Source organism: Lampris incognitus, chromosome 9 (genome assembly GCF_029633865.1).
Source record: "Lampris incognitus isolate fLamInc1 chromosome 9, fLamInc1.hap2, whole genome shotgun sequence".
In the NCBI taxonomy this organism is placed as follows: Eukaryota; Metazoa; Chordata; class Actinopteri; order Lampriformes; family Lampridae; genus Lampris; species Lampris incognitus.
In genome coordinates, this window is record NC_079219.1 from 17,579,465 (window position 1) to 17,603,962 (window position 24,498).

General features: G+C 44.2%; 1 protein-coding gene across 1 annotated transcript in view; it reads left to right on the forward strand.

The window, feature by feature from the left end:
• The window catches only part of deptor (DEP domain containing MTOR-interacting protein), a 58,808-nt gene that overhangs the window by 33,608 nt on the left and 702 nt on the right, over positions 1-24,498 (forward strand). The window contains exons 6-10 of the mRNA XM_056286274.1: positions 1,333-1,515; positions 2,603-2,740; positions 9,203-9,273; positions 10,708-10,812; positions 20,233-24,498. The exon at positions 20,233-24,498 is cut by the window's right edge and continues 702 nt beyond it. Of these exons, the coding sequence (XP_056142249.1) occupies positions 1,333-1,515; positions 2,603-2,740; positions 9,203-9,273; positions 10,708-10,812; positions 20,233-20,355 (620 nt within the window). The 3' untranslated portion in view covers positions 20,356-24,498. The remainder of the gene's footprint in view (positions 1-1,332; positions 1,516-2,602; positions 2,741-9,202; positions 9,274-10,707; positions 10,813-20,232) is intronic.

A 24,498-nucleotide genomic window follows, 5' to 3' on the forward strand; every position in this document is an offset into this window, starting at 1 on the left:
CTCAAACAATCTGAACGTTGTTTATGAAGAGTTAAGGCACATCGACATTCCTGACCATCACACACATCGCAGAGTAGACACGTGAAGAAGTAACAAGGACAATCATTGAGACAGCAAGAGGTCATTTAGACGCAAGAAAGGATGGAGGTCAAAGGGATGAAGAACAAGGCAGAAATGGGACAGCTTCTGTAATCAAGTCTGCAACCTCAGACAAAATAAGCATCAACTCTCACCGCACCAAGTTCTCTGCTCATTCTCGAAACTCAAGAGCTACATCCAGACATTCAAGCCTGTCTTATGCCAACAGACAAGATGCCACTGTCAATTTCTTGCACCCCCCCCCCCCCCACGAACAACAACTTTTGGTACTCAATAAAAACTCCTTGTGGTTTCTCAGTTAATGACGCCAAACATAGGCATTTCGAAAGTTTGTGATAGTGCTTCCTATGTAGAAAATCACCCCCTGCCCTCCATCTGTAATTCGTGACATCATACGCAAACAACCTATTGTGAGGGGAACTGAAATCCACAATTCCCAAAGAAAACGAAGCTAACTGAAAACTAAAAACAATGCGTTTGTTTTGACTGTTTAATTTTCTAAACTGTTTTTCGCAGCAAAACAACTTCTGACTGTCAGTCTCCATTGCCTCTGAAGTCACGTTGGATTACAAGAGGTTCTGGGAGTCCTTTTCTTCTTCTTCTTCTTCTTGTATTACCGCCAACTGCTGGTTTAAAATAAAACAGTTCTGAGAGTCAGGACTATGATCGATAGTCAGTGTGATATGCCGTCATGGCCTAATCATCTAGTATTTTCAATATCGATGGAAATCTGAAAATTCCTTTCGTGTTTATCCATGAATTCAACTCATGACACTTTGTCAGATCTCGCTTTCTTTCCCATCTCCCTTGTCTACCTATAGTCACCTCAAGGAGAGACATAAAAAATAATAGATTCAAAAAATAGCAGTACTCAGAAGCAAAATGCTTTAGCTTTCTTGATTTGCTGGTTGAACAGTGCCACAACAGAGCTTACTCAGTTGTTTCAGCCTGTTGTGGATGAATCATCGTTGTGGTCTGGCAAAGCTCAATAAGCAGTTTGTCTTAGTGAGATTCGTTTGTGCTGTGCTTGCGAGATTTAGGCTGGCTTTGCAAGGCTAGACATATTGTTTCACAAAAGTAAAATCGTTTCTTCCTATCCTCATTGTCCCGTTTTATTCCCTTCTTGTCTCACTCACTTTTCCATTTAATTTTTTCTCTCTGTTTTTCTTTATCTCGCTCACTATTTCCTCCTTTTTCTCTCTCTCTCTCTCCCCTCCCTCTCTCTGTCTCCAGTGACCAACAAGCACCACTTTGTCGACGGGGCCCTGCTGTACCAGTTCAGGATGAACTTTCGTCGCCGGCGGCGTTTAATTGAGCTGCTTAATGAGCGCGGCCGCTGCATCCCCGAGAGCCACGACAGCCCCTTCTGTCTCCGCAAGCAGAACTCGGATGGAGGCAACACGAGCTTCCTCTCAGGTACATGCCACACAGATGGACAGGCTTGGTCAAACGCAAACACAGTCACAAAGAACCGCTACGCAGATATCATAGATACCCCAACAATGACTGGCGCACACACAAATATACACACAATACAGCTACTGCAAGTTTAGTCTGCTGTTTATCTCTACAGTCATAACTCCCAATATCTTAAGAATTAGGACTGCCTCTTCTCACATGATACATTGTAAAGGAAGAGCTGAGGATACTAATTTCTTTCCCATTCCTAAGGCTTGATTATCGCAGTTTTTTTTTAATGCCACTGAATGTATGAACTTACATCTATCACACCCTTGTTCCTTTCTTTTTTACAAGCAGCAGAGGGCTATATGAACCCATTTAGCCTTTTTTTAGTAGACATACACTAAGTAATGTCCTTGATGTTCTCTGTGATAGACCTGCAGCAGAGCAGAGCTAATTCTGTTGCTAGGCAGATGAACAGTGTGACGTAGCAAAAAGCACTGAATCCTGATCACATTATCCATTACACTTTACCTCCAGAGAGCAGGCCCAGTGTGTGTGTGACTATTTTGGTTTGGTTCATATACAATCTCAGCTTGGATTGTGCCTATTCAGCATGTTTTAGCATAATTAACTGCAGAGAAAGCAGAGAAAACGTCTCATCAGAGCTCAGCGTCACTTTATGGGTGTTAAGGCTACAAATGTTTTGCACTAACATACTGTACCATGTCACTATCAGTTTGATCACATGCACTGAGAAAACTGCACACATGCAAAATAACTGTGCTTAAGTAGACAACGGTGCCACAACTTTTCTTGCAAAAAGTGTTTGCCAATCTTGTTTTGCAACTTTATGTTGGCATGTAGTTGAACAGATCCTGGTGTATTTACTAATGACTGTGCTACTCTTTGTTTCCACCTCCCACTCTCCCACTGCCCTCTGATCTCTTTCCCTTTGGCTCTTTGTCCCTCTGTCGCTCTCTCTCTTTCTCTCTCTCTCTCTCCCTGTTGTCTGTGAATTCTGCCTCTATACTTCTGTCTGTACTCCTCTTTCTTTTTCCTCTCCCATCTTTTTTCCCATGTCTGCTTCGCCCTCTCCCAGTGAGTCCTACTAAGGAGATAAAGGTTGTAGTGGGGGCTCGGCGGAGCAGCATGAGCAGCAGCTGTGGTAGCAGCGGTTATTACAGTAGCAGTCCTACACTCAGCAGCAGTCCACCTGTCCTCTGTAACCCCAAGTCTGGTAGGAGAACACGGATGCAGGCACCCTGACATGCATACAAACAGGTCGACAGACAAACAAATGAGACAGACACGTGTGCTACACGTGTGCTATGAACACCCAGCTACACGTATACGTTGACATAATCAAAGACATACAGTGCATCCGGAAAGTATTCACACCCCTTCACTTTCCCCACATTTTGTTATGTCACAACCTTATTCCAAAATGGATTAAATTCCTTTTTTTTCTCATCAATCTACATACAATACCCCATGATGACAAAGTGAAAAAAGTTTTATAAAATTTTTTGCAAATTTATTAAAAATAAAAAACTGAAATATTGCATGTGCATAAGTATTCACACCCTTTACTCAGTACTTGGTTGAGGCACCCTTGGCAGTGATTACAGCCTCAAGTCTTCTTGGGTATGAAGCTACAAGCTTGGCACACCTATATTTGGGGTATTTCTCCCATTCTTCTCTGCAGATCCTCTCGAGCTCTGTAAGGTTAGATGGGGAGCATCGCTGCACAGCTATTTTCAGGTCTTTCCAGAGATGTTCAATGGGGTTCAAGTCTGGGCTCTGGCTGGGCCACTCAAGGACATTCACAGACTTGTCCCGAAGTCACCCCTGCATTGTCTTGGCTGTGTGCTTAGGGTCGTTGTCGTGTTGAAAGGTAAACATTCGCCCAGTCTGAGGTCCTGAGCGCTCTGGAGCAGGTTTTCATCAAGGATCTCTCTGTACTTTGCTCCATTCATCTTTCCCTCGATCCTGACTAGTCTCCAAGTTCCTGCCACTGAAAAACATCCCCACAGCATGATGCTGCCACCACCATGCTTCACTGTAGGGATGGTATTAGCAAGGTGATGAGAGGCGCCTGGTTTCCTCCAGACGTGACGTTTGGCATTCAGGCCAAAGAGTTCAATCTTGGTTTCATCAGACCAGAGAATCTTGTTGCTCATGGTCTGAGAGTCCTTTAGGTGCTTTCTGGAAAACTCCAAGCGGGCTGTCATGTGCCTTTTACTGAGCAGAGGCTTCCATCTGGCCACTCTACCATAAAGGCCTGATTGGTGGAGTGCTGCAGAGATGGTTGTCCTTCTGGAAGGTTCTCCCATCTCCACAGAGGAACGCTGGAGCTCTGTCAGAGTGACCATCGGGTTCTTGGTCACCTCCCTGACCAAGGCCCTTCTCCCTCGGTTGCTCAGTTTGGCTGGGCAGCCAGCTCTAGGAAGAGTCCTGGTGGATCCAAACTTCTTCCATTTAGGAATGATGGAGACCACTGTGCTCTTTGGGACCTTCAAAGCTGTAGACATTTTTTTGTACCCTTCCCCAGATCTGTGCCTCGATACAATCCTGTCTCGGAGGTCCACAGACAATTCCTTTGACTTCATGGCTTGGTTTCTGCTCTGACATGCACTGTCAACAGTGGGACCTTATATAGACAGGTGTGTGCCTTTCCAAATCATGTCCGATCAATTGAATTTACTACAGGTGGAATCCAATCAAGATCCGGACACATCTCAAGGATGATCAGTGGAAACAGGATGAACCTGAGCTCATAGCAAATAGCATATTTCAGTTTTTTATTTTTAATAAATTTGCAAGAATTTCTACAAAACCTTTTTCACTTTGTCATTATGGGGTATTGTGTGTAGATTGATGAAAAAAAAAGGAATTTAATCCATTTTGGGATAAGGCTGTAACATAACAAAATGTGGGGAAAGTGAAGGGGTGTGAATACTTTCCAGATGCACTGTATATGTCTGACTCGTGGATAGACACACTTTATAAACTGCCACATTCTCTATTCTCTCTCTCTCTCTCTCTCTCTCTCTCTCTCTCTCTCTCTCTGTCTCCTACTTTCACACACACACACACACACACACACACACACACACACACACACACACACACACACACAACTGTGTGAAGAGTCTCTCTGTGCTTGCCCTTAGCACCATAATGTGCCCTTCACATATGACTGAGCTCTGGTTTTCAGTAATCTGTTTTTATGCTTTACAATGTCTCTCCCAGATTTGCTCATGTCCATGACTGTGCAGTGGCTCAAGGAAATGCACAAGTTCTTATAAGACAGTTTATGTGTTATACAAAAATTACAGGTTCAAATCAATTCTAACCCTGAAATTATGACCATGGATGGAGGGATTGGGAGGGAGAAGAGATAGTAGGGAAGATGCAGGATAATGAGGCTGGGTGGGGGGCACATGAACTCTGTTACCCATTAAACATTGCTGACTTTTGGTCCTTACCTATGAGCATGTCACAGTAGCTACACACCCTTAGAGATGACAGGTGAGCATGATCACATGCAAACGGATAACCTCATCATAAATCAATAAAGGCATCAGATTATCATGATCAAGGAAGAATTGAAATTGCACTGGGCATAACCTGATTACTTAGATTTTTTTTCTCTCCCTTTTTAGATATATGAACACATGTAAACGGCATAGTCTGCTGATTATAATCCCTTTGAAACTGGAAATGAAGGGTCACCAGATCCAGGGAACCAGATGTTGTATGAATAATAACAACACGGTTAAATGCTGTGTTTTGGAGACGCTTGAAACACAAAACGGCTATTAACCCATTGGGTCAATCTACCATTACAAACTAGACATGCAGCAGTGTAATCAGTTACATTCATCATATGCCTTGACAATGTCAGTGATTCAAGTAGTAACCAAGTAAATAACTTAAGTTTTTAGTTTTTGGCACAAAGAATAGAGTATGACTGGAGAGAGTTGGAGACCTTCCTTGATAGTTTTTTGTAAGCGTCATGACTTGTAAGCTTAAAAAGAAAAATGTTAGAGATTTTGATGTCATCTCCGCCAGGCGGAAGCCTAGAGAGGATTATGCGTTTGTTCGCACGTGAGTGTGTGTGCATGTGTGTGTGTGTGTGTGTGTGTGTGTGTGTGTGTGTGTGTGTGTATGTGTGTATGTGTGTGTGGGGTCTCCATGGCTTCTCTTGCAAACTACTGGACTTAAAATCAGCCTAAACTTTTTTGTGCACTGTTATGACTGTATGATGAAGAACCTTTCATGGTTGCAGTGATTAAAAACTTTGGAAAACGTTTGCTGTCGCTATCACTGCTCGCTCTCCTTAAAGGTGCAGATACACTGGATCCGTTGACGGATGCCAAGTTAACGAAGCCTATTCCTTTTCTATGGAGAGCAGGAGATCCAGCTGCGCTGTGTATGATGGATACGGCACGGCGAGTTGACAGACCATTCGCCGTATCTGAATTTGCGTAAACACAACTCGACCTTAACGCCAGAATAGTTTGAAATCGGGGCGTCTGGATGGCGTGGTGGTCTATTCCGTTGCCTACCAACATGGGGATCGCTGGTTTAAGTCCCCGTGTTACCTCCGGCTTGGTCAGGTGCCCCTACATATACAATTGGTTGTGTCTGTGGGTGGGAAGCCGGGTGTGGGTATGAGTCCTGGTCGCTGCACTAGCACCTTCTCTGGATGGTCGGGGCGCCTATTCAGGAAGGAGGGGGGAACTAGGGGGAATAGCGTGATCCTCCCATGTGCTACATCCCCCTGGTGAAAGTCCTCACTGTCAAGGTGAAAAGAAGCGACTGGCGACTCCACATGTATCGGGGGAGGTATGTGGTAGTCTCTAGCCCTCCTAGGATCAGCAGAGGGGGTGGAGCGGCGATCGAGATGGCTCAGAAGAGTGGGGTAATTGGCCAAGTACAATTGGGGAGAAAAAGGGAGAAAAAAATCCAAAAGAAAAAGAATAGTTTAAAATCTAATAAAAGAAACCATCCAGACAACATAAATAATAATAATACTCTGACTATTCAAAGTCACCCTGGAAACCTCATCTAACCCAGTGATTTTATCATGTAAATCCTGTGTGCTGAAATGTAAGGGCACGCCAGACTTACATAGCCCTGTGCCCTGGGTAAGGAAACAAAAATCGCACAAAGGCAGACTTTGAATAATGAAGTACGGCACGCTGTCAAGTGACATAGGTTGAGATAACAAGCAGCCAAATTACAGCCTGTCACCTGGCCAAGGAACAGCAGCCTCCAGGCAAAAGTGTGAGCTGAATCACCGTGACAGCTGGAAATCATCTCAGTGGCTACAATAAAACCTTTCCCATGGCTGAGCTGTTTTCTTACCCGTTAAACACGTTTGAAGTCTTTTAAATTGAGGGCTTTGAAATTATGATAGCCTCAACTCTCATTTCATGTCAGACTTGGTCGCTTTCGTGCGAGGGTCCGCCAAGGAGGCTGTGTATCCACAGACTGACAGGCAAATCATTTTTATTAGGTAGACTTTTTGGCTCAATTATTTAGTAGTTTTTTTTGGGACGGGGGGATTTCCCCCCAATTCCACCCGGCCAATTACCCCACTTGTCCGAGCCGTCCTGGTCTCTGCTCCACCCCCTCTGCCGATCCGGGGAGGGCCGCAGACTACCACATGCCTCCTCCGATACAAGTGGAGTTTCGCCAGGGGGACGTAGCGCATGGGAGGATCACGCTATCCCCCCCTCCCCGCTGAACAGGCATCTCAGCCGACCAGAGGAGGCACTAGTGCGGCGACCAGGACACATACCCACATCTGGGTTCCCTCCCGCAGCTGTAGGGACGCCCGACTAAGCCGGAGGTAACACTGGGATTCAAACCGGATATCCCCGTGTTGGTAGGCAATGGAATAGACCGCCATGCCACCCGGACACCATATGGTAGATTTTTTTAGCTTCAGCGCTGCATATTAAAAACTTGTTTCCCCATGTTTCCTGTTCAGTCAGCTTGGGCGCTGTGCAGAAGTCTTGTAATGACGGTAGAAATGCTGGTTTCTCTGCCCGTGTGCACGTGTACGGAGCAGGGGAGAGCCGTACGCCTGGTGGAGAGCTGCTCTCCACTGAGTACACTCCTCTAGTTTTCAGACTTTTCAGAGACGCTTGAATGGAGTCAAGAGGCCTGTGTGTGTGTGTGTGTGTGTGTGTGTGTGTGTGTGTGTTGTTGCTGGTGCATAAGAGTTCCTTTGATGTGTCTAAATCTAGCATAGTCCTTGACAGGAATCTCTTTGTACAGCGGAAATCCTACCCCCAACAAACATACACACACACACACACACACACAACACCAAATTCACTGTTTTTCACATTAACATTGGTAGTTGTGCATAACACATGATAGTAAGAATGCCTTGTGCAGTTATTAATTCACCTCTTGGTGAAAATGATTATCCAGCGCTGCCCATGAGGCCCTAGGTATGCATAGAGGTGATGATGTACTAAAATGGAGGGCACCCTCTTTATCTTTTCAGCTCAGGCTTTGCACAGAAATTATTCAAATGTACAGATCCGGAGGATAAAGAGGTCTCTCACTACTGACTCTATTTTTTCTCCTTCTCTCTCTCTCGCTCGCTCTCTCTCTCTCTCTCTCTCTCTCTCTCTCTCTCTCTCTCTCTCTCTCTCTCTCTCTCTCTCTCTCTCTCTCTCTCTCTCTCTCTCTCTCTCTCTCTCTCTCTCTCTCTCTCTCTCTCTGCATCTGTCTGTCTCTGATTAACAAGTGACAAAGGCGGCCATAACTAAAGTAAACATATTAAACGAACTTCGTATCCTGTAGAACACAAAAGTCATGGGCAGCGATGACGGTGCAGAGGACAGATGTGTGTTTAGGGTGAATTTCAGAAGCTGGAAGATTTTAGACGTGACATTTATCTAGAGTACGTGTTGAGGACAATAAATTAAATGCACCTTAGGTGGTGCAAAATTTCCAGTATTTTGTATTTTACTAATATTAAGAGATTATTTTAAAATGAGGGGCAGTTTATATCCTGTCCAATTATCAGAGAAAATGACATGGCTCATCATTTAACGTACCGAATGGCAAGATACCTATTATTATCTAAATTCCTTTACTTTTTTAGCCTATATTTATGACCTATTCTGTTGTTGTATTATTCTTACTCCAATCCGGAAACAGTAGCGGGAAGTGCTGCCTGTGTGATCTTAATGACGGCTCTCCATTCATCACCGCTGTCAAGTTGTGGAGTTTCCCTCCACATCACAACATCTTCACAAAGACTCCGTTTCCCCTTTAATAACTTTTAAAACGGTGATGAATTTGTTCATCGTGTAAAATGTTTGGACACACGAGAATCCTGTTAGGGTGACAGGAAGGTGAAGTTTACACAAGAAATTATGTTAGGAAGCCGGGGGGAAACACTGGTGTTTGAGGAAGTGGTGTGCCTCCAAAGCAGTTTAAGCATGTGACTGACATTAGTACATTATACACACACACACACACAAACTTGTATACAACAAAAAGCAGTGTGTGTCAGTACATTTATCATGCCGATTTGCATGACATCATGTCTACACCATAGTAGTTTTCAGCAGACTAAGTGGCAGCAAATGCAGGGGGGACGTTGAGATGTATGTCTTTATGTCGTAATGCCTGCATGTGTCTTATTAATGTGGGTCTCTGTTGACAGTTCTGAAAAGGCAAGTGAGTCCGGAGGAGCTGCAAACACCAGGAGGGCCCTTCATAAAGAAGACATTCACTGTAAGATCACACACACACACACACACACACACACACTGATACATAACACATAATACACTGTCACATGCAAATGCATGCTGTCTAAAATGCGTGCAGTGTAAAAGCATGCACTGACACATTCCTCTGTTCATTTACACTGTACAGTTGGTTTAAATGTGTGCAGCATTACCAGAGCCATGATAAGATCGGGTGTGGAGGTGAGGTCATTACCTGGCTCACCTTGTGGCTGTGGTGGCTTGGTATGTGAATAGCTGATTGACTCTCACACATTAGATTGGCACAGCAGAACATGATGGTGTATCGCATGTACAGTAGCCATCGTGTGTGTGTGTGTGTGTGTGTGTGTGTGTGTGTGTGTGTGTGTGTGTGTGCGCATGCGCGTGCGTGCGTGCGCACGCACATGAGAGAGAGAGAGAACTTCATCTGGAAAGTACCCAATTATGTTCAAGGTACCAGGTATTAGACACCTGAAATCCTCACTGTGTACTATACTGACTGAGAAATCGGTGTCCTCCTGATCACAGAGTCTTTCTGACAGCGCCTACACGTACCAGAATGCATCGTGCATAAGCGACTGTATCGTCATCCATAAAATCCTCTGCGCTGAATGTTGTGGGACATCATATCTATTTTATGCTGCATTCACATCGAAACTGGTGAATATCAATCCGGTAAACGGCAAACCGAAAGTCATTACTGTGGATGAGAGCAGGACGGTAAAATCACATGACACCGGCAAATTATGCCGGCAGGTGGCACTGCTGAATATTTTAACTTTTTGCCGTCTTCCGCGATGGAATTTACAACCAGTTGGGACGTAGCACATCACAAAACGGAAAAGATGGCAGATTTATTTTATCGGTACATGAATTGACAGAATTGTATATAATGGAAGTAAAACAAACACAAAACACATTTGTATAATTTTATTTTATTTTCAGCGAACAATACAACATCACCATAGTCACCAATGTAATTTTTTTTTTTTTTACTATCCTGCTGTTCTGTCGTGTAGTTCCCAGATTCCATGTGAATGCAGAATTAGCCGTTTTCTCTTTGCAATGTACTTCTGAGTTGGATTTGAATAAAGTTTTGTTTAAAAAAAAAGTTTCACTGCCACCCCAAGGATGTAGAAACGATGAGGAACTGCAGGTGTTTTTCATGTGCTATCTGTGTCGCAGATAGACAGAAATAAGGTTGAAAATCGGTGAATTTCCCCTTAAGAGTCTCCTTTATCAGTTTCAGTTTTTTGCGTGAAAACAAAATGTTAGCATGGCTTGCATCATGCCAAACCAAGTGAAACGCAACTGAATGTTAAGATTGAGTTTAACAGGTTGTTAGGGCTTACTTTAAGAGGTGTAGATCCAAAATAATGTGGAGTACTACCGTGTCCGTGTTGAATGTATGGCCATTTGATGTATCTTTTCTGCTCAGATTGTCGGTGATGCCGTGGGTTGGGGTTTTGTGGTGCGAGGCAACAAACCCTGTCACATCCAGGCTGTGGACCCCAGTGGACCTGCAGCTGCTGCCGGCATGAAGGTATGGAGTGATGGAGGGGAGAAATGTGTGGAAATAGGAAGAGAGGAGAGGATGGCAGATAAGGCTGTTAGATTCTGGCTCTTTCCTATGTCAACGAAGTTTGTCAGTTATATTAGCCAGGTGAGTTTGAACATAATGGAATTTTAGTTATTTATTCATTTATTGCCAAGTCCCATTCTCCTCACCCTCTTGTCACTCCAAGGAGAATGTGAAGGAGCCATTTGCACATTGCTCTTGTGACAAGTTTGTAAAACAGCTTGTGTAGTATCACACAAAGGTGAATCAGTTCATCTCGACACAACATTTAGTGGGAGAAACGTTTCATCACTCATCCAAGTGACTTCGTCAGTCTCAACTGACTGCAGGTCAAGCAGACGCTGGCCAAGAGGATGGCACAACACAGAAGAGCTAACACATCAGGCCAGGACTCCACAGTCTACACCCATCTACTAGGGCTGTGTATTGGCCAGAATCTGGCGATACGATACATATCACGATACAGGGGTTATGATTCAATATATCAAGATATATTGCGATACTGTAAGAAAAGCGATATATTGCGATTTCTTAGGTCTGTGTCCTTTGTGCTTATGCTACTTCCTGTCTCAGTTTACGTTGTCGCATTGGAGCGGAAGAGTCAAATTGCTGAAGATAAATTACAACACTGTTATCTAGTGGTCGTGGGGTTACACACAACACAAAACATTTGTCACGAACCTTTACATGTAAACAATTAAAAATCGATATAGTGGTTTTGAGAATCAATACAGTATCACAAAAGATAATATCGTGATACTCGAGTGTATCGATGTTTTCTTACACCTCTATCATCTACAGGCCAATGGCCACTCTTTCAAGGATGAGGATGTGCGCATCCTTGATAGGGAGGAACGCTGGTTTGAACAGGGAATCAAAGAAGCCTTCTATGTTAAGAGGGAACGACTATCCCTGAACAGAGGTGGGGGCCTAAGAGTACATCTGTCACCATCTTACAATACTGTGATTGCAACTATTCCCCAATGCTCGATGAATAGTACACATGGCCATTGAAACTCTAGATAATGGCCATGCCTATTTGCATATGAAACTGATCGTTGGTTTTGGTCGTTATGCAACTGTATTGTTTATAAGGGTGGGGATACCTGCAGTCAGTTGAGACTAACAAAGCCACGTGGATGAGTGTAGCAAATTCGGGGGACAACGCAACCACAGGAACTGCTGCGGCCGGGAAACGAACCCGTATCGCCCACACCGCAGGAGACATCGCTAACCGCTCGACAAAAGGGTCAGACCCGCCAGCCAGCGGCCAACGTGTCTTCTTATCCATGCACGTTACACTACCCCCCTCCTACGGGAAAAGCGTCCCCGCACTTAAGCATATCAGCTCCTTCACGCCTCAGGGCGCATACGCTTCCGATGGCCTTACGGTCGCTCCATCCCACCGCTGCTACCAAATGTAGGGGACCAAGCCGGCAAGGATGAGGAACACAGGTGTTTTCCAGAAAAAAAGGGGTTTATTTACCCAAAAATGCAAAAAAAAAGTACTTTACAAAAGATAGAACAAAAGTCTGGGCCCATAAAAGAGGTCAAAATAACAGAACTTAAATCAAGCAATAAACTCAATATAAAGTGAGAATGACTGCCCAACAAAAGACAAAACAGACCTCCCTAACTAGACACAAAGGGACACATATATAGTGGCTGATCAGACCAACTACACACAAGGAAGGGTGACATACAAACACTAAACGCTACTGACTAAATTACAAACGAAACAAAACAGGGCAATCAGATAACCAGTATAAATACACTCAACGTCTAACCTAACAAAATAAATCAATAAACTAATACAACCCAAAACATTACTAAACTCTAAACTAAATCCCCAAATCCCCCCATGATGTGACCGACACTTGGTTTGGCCCAATTGGCCACTTCCTCCATAAAAGGGCTGTGCTTCCAGGGGTGGATCCTTTTGCCCAAGCCTCACAGGAAGCCCCTCGGCAGCAACAGCACCCTCTGCAATTTAGATCAGTTGTGAGGCCACAGATGTGGCCATCACAATGAGTGATGAAACGTTTCTCGCACTAAACGTTGTGTCCAGATGAACTGATTCATCTTTCTGTGATTTTATTACCTGGATTACCTTGGGCGGCACGGTGGCCCAGTGGTTAGCGCTGTCGCCTCACAGCAAGAAGATTTGAACCCCGGGGTTGTCCAACTTTGGGGATCATCCCAGGTCGTCCTCTGTGTAGAGTCTGCATGTTCTCCCTGTGTCTGTGGTGGGTTTTCTCTGGGTGATTCCCCCACCATCAGAATAAACATACATGTTAAGGTTTATACTCCTGTCTGTGCCCCTGACCAAGGCAATGGGAAAAGAACCGGAGTTGGTCCCTGGGCGCAGCATGAAGGCGGCAGCCCACTGCTCCTGGCTACACAGATCACTGCTAGGATGGGTTAATTTGCAGTAACTGAATTTCCCCAAGCGATTAATAAAGGAAACTTAATTTAATTTAACTTAATTATTGAGCATACATAAAGACATGCTTGTGTAGTATATAGCACACAAAGGTGCTTTGTGTCGTATTTCAGCTTCTCTGAAGCATAAGGGTACAGTCACACATGCACAAATGCAGACGAATGACCATCGCCTGCCGCGGTGGAATTCGTATCTTGTTGCGCTGAATGTGGGCAGTACAGGATGTGACGCACACAGAAATCAGTCTGCTGGGGTTTTTTGGGGGGGGTTCCCCCCCTTTTTCTTCCTAATTATACTTGGCTAAGTCCCCTTTTTTCCAAGCTGTCCTGGTCACTGCTCCACCCCCTCTACCGATCCGGGGAGGGCTGCAGACTACCACATGCTTCCTCCGATACATGTGGAGTCACCAGCTGCTTCTTTTCACCTGGTAGTGAAGAGATTCACCATGGGGATCTAGCGCATGGGAGGATCACGCTATTCCCCCCAGTCCCCCCCCCCCCGAAATAGGCGCCCTGACCGACCAGAAGAGGCTCTATTGCAGCGACCAGGACACATACCCATATCCGGCTTCCCACCCGCAGACACGGCCAATTCTGTCTGTAGGAATGCCCTACCAAGCCAGAGGTAACACGGGGATTCGAACTGGCAATCCATATGCTGGTAGACAACGGACTAGACCGCTATGCTACCCGGACACCCTCGGTTCGCTGGTTTGTAGTCTATTTGAGTGGTTATGGTTGTCAGTCACACGTTGTTGTTGTGAAAAATGAACACTGAAGTCCAGAGAAAGACAAATAAATGTTTTCACTCAATTATCTCACTTGTACATGTTATCATAGTTTCATGAACAAATAAGTAGGAAGAACATTGTTGTACAAGTTATATTTGTTAGCTAGCTTAGCCAAGTTAAGCTAGCTAACAAATAGTGTGACATATGAATTGAAGTTGTTAATACATTTTCCATTTATTTATATTCAGTGCCTGTCTCCTGACGCACTGCCAGCCAGTCAGCGTCTCTCTTGTGGGGCAGTTTGTAGTTTTCACGGGCAATGTTGTACAATACCAGCTGGTTAGACACGGCAACAACCAAAGTCTCCTCCATCCGGGCTTACTAAGAAAATGACAGCCAAGTCGGGTCAATCACACACACTGCTTTGCTATTGGTTGAGGCTGGGGATTCACTGGTCAAAGTTCACTAAAGCTGAACTCTACACAAATCCAAGATGAGAATTTCCTTTGCCACTGGAAGCAAATGTTTTATTCACTCCTTCACTCGCATAGAATGGAAGTGAACAAGAGGTGAATATTCGCCAATGTTAATTTTGTCCATGTGTGACCGTACCCAGCAGTCATTGGGCGGCAGGCGGGGAGACACCCTGGACAGGCCGCCAGGACTGCTGTGATAGGCTCCAGCATCCCTGCGACCCTGAGTAAGGATAAGCAGCTTGAATAATGGATAGATGGATGACCGTACCCTAAAATGACTAGTATCAGCAGGGGGTGCTCCTTGGTATGAATGGAAACAAAGTGAATGACTTGCAGCTTCCTAAATCTTTCCAGATCTCTGCATTTAAAAACGCAGGAGCCAGGCTGATTGTGTCGGTTCAGCTGTAGTCCTCACCAGACTGTGTAGCGATCACAGATACCTACTGAGGTTTCTAAAAATGGCAGATGTCAGCAAACATGCTGTGACTCTGCTGTCCTTCAGCCTGAAATTGTTCTTCTTGCTTGCCTTGAATTTTGTTTTGTTTGCTTTTATTGCTACTCACATAACTCAGTCGATAGAGGTCAAGTTCCAAATACAGTTACACAGAGCGCCATTGCCATAGCCTCTCTGGGGCCTTTTTTTGTCTACCACATATTTAGCTTTGCTGTACTTCCGGTCCTTACTACTTCACACCTTTACTTTAAAGATTTGGCATTATTTAACCATGAAATAGTGCATATGTAAAGGGCTGCATGGTGAGTCTTAGTCCATCCAGGTTGTCAACACTAGTGGACCTGTACCAGCAGGCTGCAAGGGGAGGGAGGGCATGGGGAGGTTGGGAGAGATCTGGGGGAGACACTGAAAATGTTTTGTGAGACCTGTTTTCATTATGGTACAAAAATAAATTTAGGAGTAAGTTACAGATTGGTCCAGTGGAGCCCACAGAATGATTTGTGTGACCCATTTTCCAAGTCTGGATCTGTCCATACCTGCCCCGTAACATCAGAATAGGAAGGTAGGGCAATAAGGATAAGGACGGGCAACAAGCAGGATAAACAAGAGGATGAGGCAGATGAACAGTTTTGTAAAAAAGCACAGACAAAGGTGGAAAATGGTGTGATTTTGTTTTGGGAAGTAGAGGAGAGAGGGCTGTGTCACAGCTTATTGGCAGAAAAAAATGCACACAGAGCTGAGAGTAAAACATAGGAGGAGGACTGTAGAAAGGAGGGCAAAGAAATAAGGAGAAACGGTGACATATAAGCTGCGGGATGGAGGGGTGGTGGCAGTGGTGGGAGGTTGTCATTGAAAAGAAAAGGAGACGGAAGGGAGTCTTTGCAAATGGTGTCCGCGAAGAAGACAGTGGGCAGAGGGGGCATAGAGAAAAAGAGGAGGAGAGGAGTACTAGTGGTCCCAGCTGCCGTGAAGGTATGTACACATGCTGGCAGCAAGGAATCCTGGGAATGCAAAGCACAGCAGTACTACTGACCCTAACCACAACATGGGGAGAGGGGAGGGAGGGGAGGCCAGTACTGGAGTAGAGAGAGGATTAAATGAAGTGTTGAAAAAACAAGCAGCAGGAGCCAGAGCCAAGAGAGAGGGAGAGCGAGATAGAGAGAGGAGTGGACAATCAGCAGAGCAGGGGAGAGAATAGTGGTATAAACAATGAAATCACGAGAATGAATGAATTGTTGGTTGAAAGCTTGTGTATTGAAAGGCATTCCTATTTTGGCCTTTGCAACGAGGCAACACATAATGGAGTGTGTAAACTTTCAGCTCAGCTGCAGAGGTGAAAATGGCAAAAGTAGTGATGTTAGATTTTCTAACAGCAGCAACATGGAAGCAGAGAGTGTCGTTGTATACAATAGGAACAGCAAAGAGGCAAAGAAAAAGGAGAGGAGAAGAAGAGAGGGAGGGCAGAGAGTATGTGGAGAGTGTGCGTGGTGGAGAGGAGTGAAGAGGAAGGGGGATGCTGTAGACCAACTCTGCTGTGTTGGTGAAAGAGGAAGCAGTCAATGGAAATATCATATTAGTTCTGCTTTAGTATTTTTTTTTGTACACTCAGGTCATTTTAGCACGCTAAGCAGCCATGTTTCACAGCAACATGTTGCAGTCAGAAAGATTTTTTTTCACATTCAAACAGTAAATGTGTACTTGACTGTGGTTATTGCAACTCCAGTCCACATTGTGCGTATGAAAACAACTGAAATGCCGTTCCATATTTCCACAACATGCTTTAAAATGAATGCTTAACATGGCAATCATTATTCTTCAGTGCTGTTTAGTTGTGAGAAAACCAAAACAGAATATTGTTGGCTTTGTGTTCAGTAATAAATTCCTGTAGGAAATCTGTAGCAGTGGGTTAAGGTTCACAAGACCCATACATGCACATTTATATAACGACCATATGGTGCCACGATGACAGCCTCTCTCTAAATGTCAGTGGGACAAAAGAAATCCTTGTTGACTTTAGAAAGATCCGAGGAAGTCACATTTCCATCTATGGGTCATCTGTTGAACTTGTGGACGGTTTTAGATTTCTTGGTTTATATATCATGGATACCCTCACATGGTCTCTCAACACCACAACACCAATTGCATCCTGAAGAAGGCACTGCAGAGACTGTTCTCACACCTTCCATCTAAAAAACATTACCAGAGCATCAAATCACACACCTCCCATCTCCGTAACAGTTTCTTCCACAGGCAGTCAGGTTGCTGAACAGCGGACACACCCATTCTTTGTGTATATAATGTGTTAATTCATGTGTGCATAGTCTATATAGGTCTGTAATTTTGTCTTCTTTTTTTTTTGGAATGCTATGTCCTTTATCCTTGCATTGTGTTAAGGCAAGACAGTCAGCACAAGAATTTCATTGTATTCTAAATACACATGACAGCAAAGCTGAACTTGAAAACAATGCATTACAATGCCTCGAATGTCCGGTGCTTGATCCCACTGTTGGTCGATGCGAATTGTATTCAAACCACAACTAATCCAGAAAGGGACAAAGTGGAGGGGATGACAGTCTAAACTAGCTTTCCCTATCCACTTTAGAATATAATACACTTTATTTGTACAGGCATACAATGAAATTCACTTTCTGCATTTAACCCATCCTATTGTATAGGAGCAGTGGGCAGCTGCAGCGCCCTGGGACCAACTCCAGTTCTTCTTTCCATTGTCTTGGTCAGGGACACAGACAGTAGTATTAACCCTAACATGCATGTCTTTTTGATGGTGGGAGGAAACTGTAGCACCTGGAGGAAACCCACACAGACACAGGAAGAACATGCAAACTTCACACACAAAGGACCTGGGACAGCCTGGGGTTTGAACCCAGGACTGTCTTGTTGTGAGGCAACAGACCATGCTGCCCATTTATCCAGTTCAGGGTCATCAAGGGCTATAGAGCCTGTCATTGAAGGCACTGGATGCATGGCGGGAAGATACCAGTTTACCTGCAATGCATGTCTGTGGGAAGATGCAGAGTTGTCCAGAGAAAACCCACCAACACATGGTGCAGAATAGACAAACTGCTCCCAGCCAGGAGCCGGGATGAAACCACCGGCCTCATGCTGTGAAGCAACGCCATACCACTACACTAAGCCACCCAGCTCACACGGTGTTAAGTCCCGTTTCTCCCGCATCTGACTACTTGAATTGATCTAAGCTAAGCATTAATGCAGTCTAGGGGAGGGAGTGCCATGAGATGTCAGTGCTTTTTCCCTGAAGTTGCAGAGCAAAAACCGTTTATCATACTAGTCTGAGCTAAAAGGGAAAGTAAATATAATACCCAAGCGCTTCTCATTTGCCACTCACACACCTAAATACTTCCCTCATCTCACTTCTTCTCACGCTCAACTACAATCTCTTCTCTTGCAAGTTACACACACACACACACACGGACACACACATGGACACATTCCAACACAGTACATCAGTCTAGTCATAACCATAATGCATCCTAGCACTTATGTAACTACAGGACTTCACTCCTACAGCCACTTCTAATGCACTCATGTAGTGTTAGTGTCAGTAGTGTTTGTGTGTATCCATTTACACTTTTTGTGTGCACTTATTTCCACCCTTGTATCCATCCTTGGACAATCGTGAATGTTTACTTATTTATATATGTATGTGTGTGTATGTGTGTGTGTGTGTGTGTGTGTGTGTGCGTGCGTGACGGTTGGTCACTATATTTGATTGGTGACACAGTGCAGTATACATATAAGCAATATTATGGTCAAGCTCCCTCGCTCTGTCTGTTGGTCTCTGCTGTTTGGTTTGACTCTATCTAACATAACCTGTTGGGTATAGTCCATATTTCTTCCCCAACACAAGACTTTGGCCTCAGTCCTTGTTCCTCTGGCTGCCCGAGTTCAAGCATGGCGTCAGCAAATGGATCGCACAAAGGCATAAATTACTTAAAAAAGGCATTTATTCACATGGAATCCAGTTTACTAATGTGGCCTCATTGTACAATGTCTGTTGTTCACCTGATTTGTCTCATGTTTATTCTCTCTTTTACTCCAGTCATATCTCTCTCTCTCTCTCTCTCTCTCTCTCTCTCTCTCTCTCTCTCTCTCTCTCTCTCTCTCTCTCTCTCTCTCTCTCTCTCTGTGAATCTTGTGTTACTGACCATGTTGGTCTTTGTGTTGTAATTATTTTGTGATTTTTATCAAAGTATTGTTGAAAGTCAAAAGTCTCTCTGTCGGTCTTTCTCTCTGTCTCTTTGTTTTTACTCTCTCTCTCTCTCTCTCTCTCTCTCTCTCTCTCTCTCTCTCTCTCTCTCTCTCTCTCTCTCTCTCTCTCTCTCTTTGCTTTTACTCTGTCTCGTTCTTTGCTTTTACTCTATGTGTGAGAGCAGTTTTAACCCTTACAGCGATGTGAGCTGTTTCTTCAGGCTGGACTCGAGCCAACATCAACAGCCCAACAGGCTGAAAGGGGAGAAGGAAGAGTGGGAGAGGGGCGGGGGGCGGGGGCGTTGGGACATAGAGTGAAATATTGAGAAATACTGTAACAGGCCAGCAAGGAGACATAGAAAAATAGAAAAGGGGGAGGGTGAGAGGGAGAGAGAAAAATCTGTGTGTGTGTTTGGGGGGGGGGGGGTGTCACTTGACTTTTCAAGTATATTCCGTGTACTCGAGCGGTTTATCTGTGATTTCAGCAAAGGTGTGGAAATCCTGTACAGTGGCTTTCTCGGTAACCTGAGCTTATTTTCTGAGAGTATCTGCTGCACAACAGTTTGTCTGTTCATCAGCTTGCCTAGTGCGACCTTAAGTGCCCACGAGTACCTTTCAGAAACTCAAAGGATCGGTCTGTTTCGATGCTTCCACCAAAACGGGTCTTTTCCCAATTCCTGTGGAGAAGCAGAACCATAAGGAAAAGAAATGAACGTGCGAGGACACTTGGTATGCATGTGTGTTGTGCATGCTTGCTGAACTGAATCACAGTAACTCAAAGTGTTGTGTTGCAAAAGCAGCAGCTAGAAAACAATTCTGTCCCGTCTCGTGTTTTTATCAGAGTCATCGTGCCAAAGCACCGATTAAATGACGATAAGATGGGCGAGGTGCTATTGAGATAATGGAATAACCGGGACCTGGCTCTTATCTCTCAACCTGGCGTCAGTTTGGTCACGAGCATGATCCGTGTCCATATCTGCTCACAGACACAGTTTACAGCTTCCATCCTCTCTTCACCCCTTTTCCTTTCTCTCTCTTTTTCTTTCATTAGGTGTGTCAGTTTGTGGTGGCAGTGAACGGTCTCAACGTCCTCTTCCTGGACTACCGGACCGTCAGCAACCTCATCCTGACCGGGCCCAGAACTGTCGTCATGGAAGTCATGGAAGGGGTATAATACCGATGAGAAGACCATGTGCAGGCCTTGTGAGGGAGTGATGGCATACTGATGGAGTTCAGAAGCTGAACTTTTTGCACTAGACATCAGAGCCGCAGCGACGGTGAAATGTGGAGGAGCCGAGGGGGGAAGTGTGAGAAAGAAAGAGGGGGGGGGTATCATAGTTGAGCAACTGACTGAACTCTAAATACAAGCCAGAGTCTCTCCGCACACATTGTTTTTTTGTGATCCTATGACCCGGATATATTGGACGACTGAGTAGACAGGTATATTTAGAAAAAGTGAGTATTTGAGTGGAGTAAATGGCGTAACCCCTCAACAAAACATGCAAATAATTCTTGATGTGTCTTTGCACCTAGGAGACCTGTGAACGAGAGAGTAAAACGGTGGACAGCCACCGTGACCCCACAAAGACTTGCGGTCTTAAATTAGGAGGCCCCGACAAGGAGTATGTTCCTGACAAAGAAGTGGAATAGAAAGTCAACTATTCCCTGCCATCAGTAATGTTTGGGTTGGGAACCAAAAGTGTAGTATGGGTTTCTTGGTGCTCATGTGTGGTTTAAAAATAATAATAATTTTTTTAAAGTTCTTGTTCTGAGACGGGTCACATTGAAACATTTAGTGACCTCTGTCCTAGTTTCAGCAGCGATAGCCACTCCAGTTAAAATTGTCCCTGCACTGCCCTCTGCTGGGCCTCTGGTGGCATAACGTTCCAATTTATGAAGCGTTTAAAAAAAAAAACCCAAATCTCAGACCTAACGTTACAATCCATAAAACATGTGGCTGTTCTTGGCACGTGAGAGCCCAAGAGCAGAAATAGTTCAAGCAGGCGGATTCACATCTGCTAAGTATTAATAAAAACAACAATGTTAAAACAGAACAACAAAAAATCAGTGATTTTACACATTGTATGTATATAACAAAACTGGAGAAGGTAAAGAGTGCCTGCTTGAAGGCATGTTGGACAAATCCTCTTGAAAGGATCCTGTTGAAAGTATCAACATTACATGTACCTTACGTACCTTGCCTGTACGCAAGTGAAAGCATCTTAATCAAGATACGCTTACAAGACGTTGTAGCCATTTGGTTAAAAAGACAGAAAACTACCTTCCACACATGATTTCACAAGATTTCAGTATGATAAAAAAAAAAAAGAAAAGCGAATGGAAGAAAAATGGAGATCATTCGATCATGACTCAATGACGCACAAATTCAGAATTATATTGATTTGAATAGGGATTTAGAATCTGTAAAATGCCTCATTAATATTATACCTACAATGTGTTCAGTTGGCGGTAGTGTTTAGTGCAGTGTTTTAACCAGGGCCTGTTAAGGTAAACCCTGCTCGTCTGCCCATCGCTAGAGACCATGTCAATTTTCCATTAATGTGAAAATTGTGTGTGCTCACTTTACATTCGGAGGTAATATACTATAGCACAGTTATATAGGCTATGTAGCTTGATTATGTCAGCACTTGAATTAATCGGAGATATTGGTTTTGATTGACTACAGCACTTAATCCCAATCGTAGTTAAAACTTATTTCGTTCAACTTACAATGCATATATTCCGAGAAGTTGATGTTGTTGTATCTAACCTCTCTAGTTGGAAATTAGTAGGGAAAAAAAATAACTCCCATATGATATTTTCCCCTCTATAACCTGAAATCATTTGTTCCCCCTGCAACAGCCATCATTTAAAGTTGACGTATAATCACTCACTGCAGGAAATGAAGCGTGCTGACTGTATGTACGGTGGGATCACACCAGTACAGACTTGTCAGGAAGGAGGGCAGACGATTCATGTCTTCCTTTATTGTCTTAGTAAATGTATAGTTGCTATGAGCAAACAGTACTCGCTAAAAAGTTTAATTGCAACTTGCATCAACTACTTTTTTTTTTTTTAAAGTGGGTACTCGATAATGAGTAATGTCTCGGCACTACCACATATTTCATGTAATGTTGTTGTTTGACTGCCTGATCAGTTTGGACGTCTACGTTGAGGCAATTCACTTTCAGTTCAATCGGGTTCAAATGTGCATGGAAGTTGCAGTTCGTTTGCTGACAATTTTGTATTGAAGTCGAGGGTTGCAGATGTTTCAGACTCGGTTGTTGGGCAGTATGTGACAGCTTCCTCGCTTCAGTAGTGTTTCAAAACTTTGCAGAGTATTTGAGAGTATTGAAAAGTTGGTGCACTCTGCTCCCTGTATTGATAGAAAGGGAACCGGATCACAACCCGGCCTGACATTTACATCGATTCATCTGTGATGCTTTTGTGATACGACTGATCTGTGATATGATCGATATATCTGTGATCATCATCATCATACTTGCCTCCGTTTGACAACTTCTCTATCTTAAGTTACCGGCTGGCTGCTGTGGTCAGCTGTGCCGATTTGTTGTCTAACTTGGAAACTCATCCATAGAAGGATAGTACTATGTCAGAGGTGAAGTATACTGCTTATATATTCAGGTGATATGTCAGTAGTCCATAGTTAGAGATCAAGACATTTGTTCACTCGTCTTGTCCCGACGATTTTCTACTGAAATTGTAACAACATAAGGCACACGAACGAAACTGTTTTAGTCCATTAAGAGAACATTTTCAGATAATCAGTACTGTAAAAATGTCTAACGTGTGTTTCATATTGGCTATCTTGTTTTCTCTGCTGTGCTTAAATGTTATATTGAGGAGTGAAATGCATGATTTTTTTTCAAAATCCCTGTCTGTTTATGTAGCACTAGCTTATAATAATACAGAGGATTTCCTCAATTTGTTGACTGACAGGACCATAATTTGCCTAAAATCATTGGAGGGTTGAGATAACACTTTGTCCGTCGGTTTAAAATGCACATTTAGCAGTCGGAACAAGTCCTCGCTGTTAGAGCTGGTTTCTGCATGGTTGTTCTCATGTAGGACCTCCACAGGCTATATTGCAAGACCTCCACAACATGCACACATGCATAAAAAGAGACCTATTTTAGGGCGTCCGGGTAGCGTAGCGGTCTATTCCGTTGCCTCCCAACATGGGGATCACCTGTTCGAATCCCCGTGTTACCTCTGGCTTGGTCGGGCGTCCCTTCAGACAGAATTGGCCGTGTCTGTGGGTGGGCGGACGGATGTGGGCATGTGTCCTGGTCGCTGCACTAGCACCTCCTCTGGTCAGTCGGGGCGCCTGTTCGGGGAGGAGGGGGAAGTGGGGGGAATAGCGTGATCCTCCCACGCGCTACGTCCCCCTGGTGAAACTCCTCACTGTCAGGTGAAAATTGTCTAGCTAATCCACATGAATCGGAGGAGGCATGTGGTAGTCTGCAGCCCTCCCCAGACCGGCAGAGGGGGTGGAGCAGCGACCAGGATGGCTCGGAAGAGTGAGGTAATTGGCCGGGTACGATTGGGGAGAAAAGGGGGGTAACCCCCCCTCAAAAAAGAGACCTATTTTAGTGCTAATGTGTAATTCCCCACTAATTTTGTTACATGGTGGGTTGCCAAACCACACGGTGTGTTTTGTATAAAGCTCGTGTAGGTTTTCAAGTTTGTTTTGGAAATGGGTTCAACTGAGTATAACCAAGAACCAACCGGGGAAATCAGACAGGAGCACAGACTCCATCTTGTTTCGGCTATGTGAGATGCCGTATCGCAGAGTTTTCTATAAGCCCAAAGCAAGTGTTATGGAAACCAGTCGCTATTTTCAACACTGGTGTCATCTGGTAATACACATCCGTTGTTACGGCACTGATCAGCACGACCTGTAAACGCCGTAGCAGCAACTGGAAAAGCTGAACATTTATCATCCCAGACCACACACGCATTAAGTGTTCTCATTAAGAGTGTATCGTGCAATGCAGATTCTCGCAGACTTAAAGTGTAAATATCTTGGTTTGTGCATAGGCTCATATCCCTGACACTTTCTTCTTTTTTTTTTTTTTTGCATTGCTTAGCCTATGTGAAGCTTTCTCTCCAGGAATGAGGCCAGTTCTTTAACTGTGCTCGGGGGAACCATTTGGCTGAAATTGTGTTGATTTTTTTTTCTTCTTTGCTACTGAAAGAAATGAAAATATGGCAATGATGCTTGGACAATATATTGAGGTATGAAGGCAAAGCGGATGGGAAACGTTACCTGCATCAGAGATGGGAATTTGCAAAG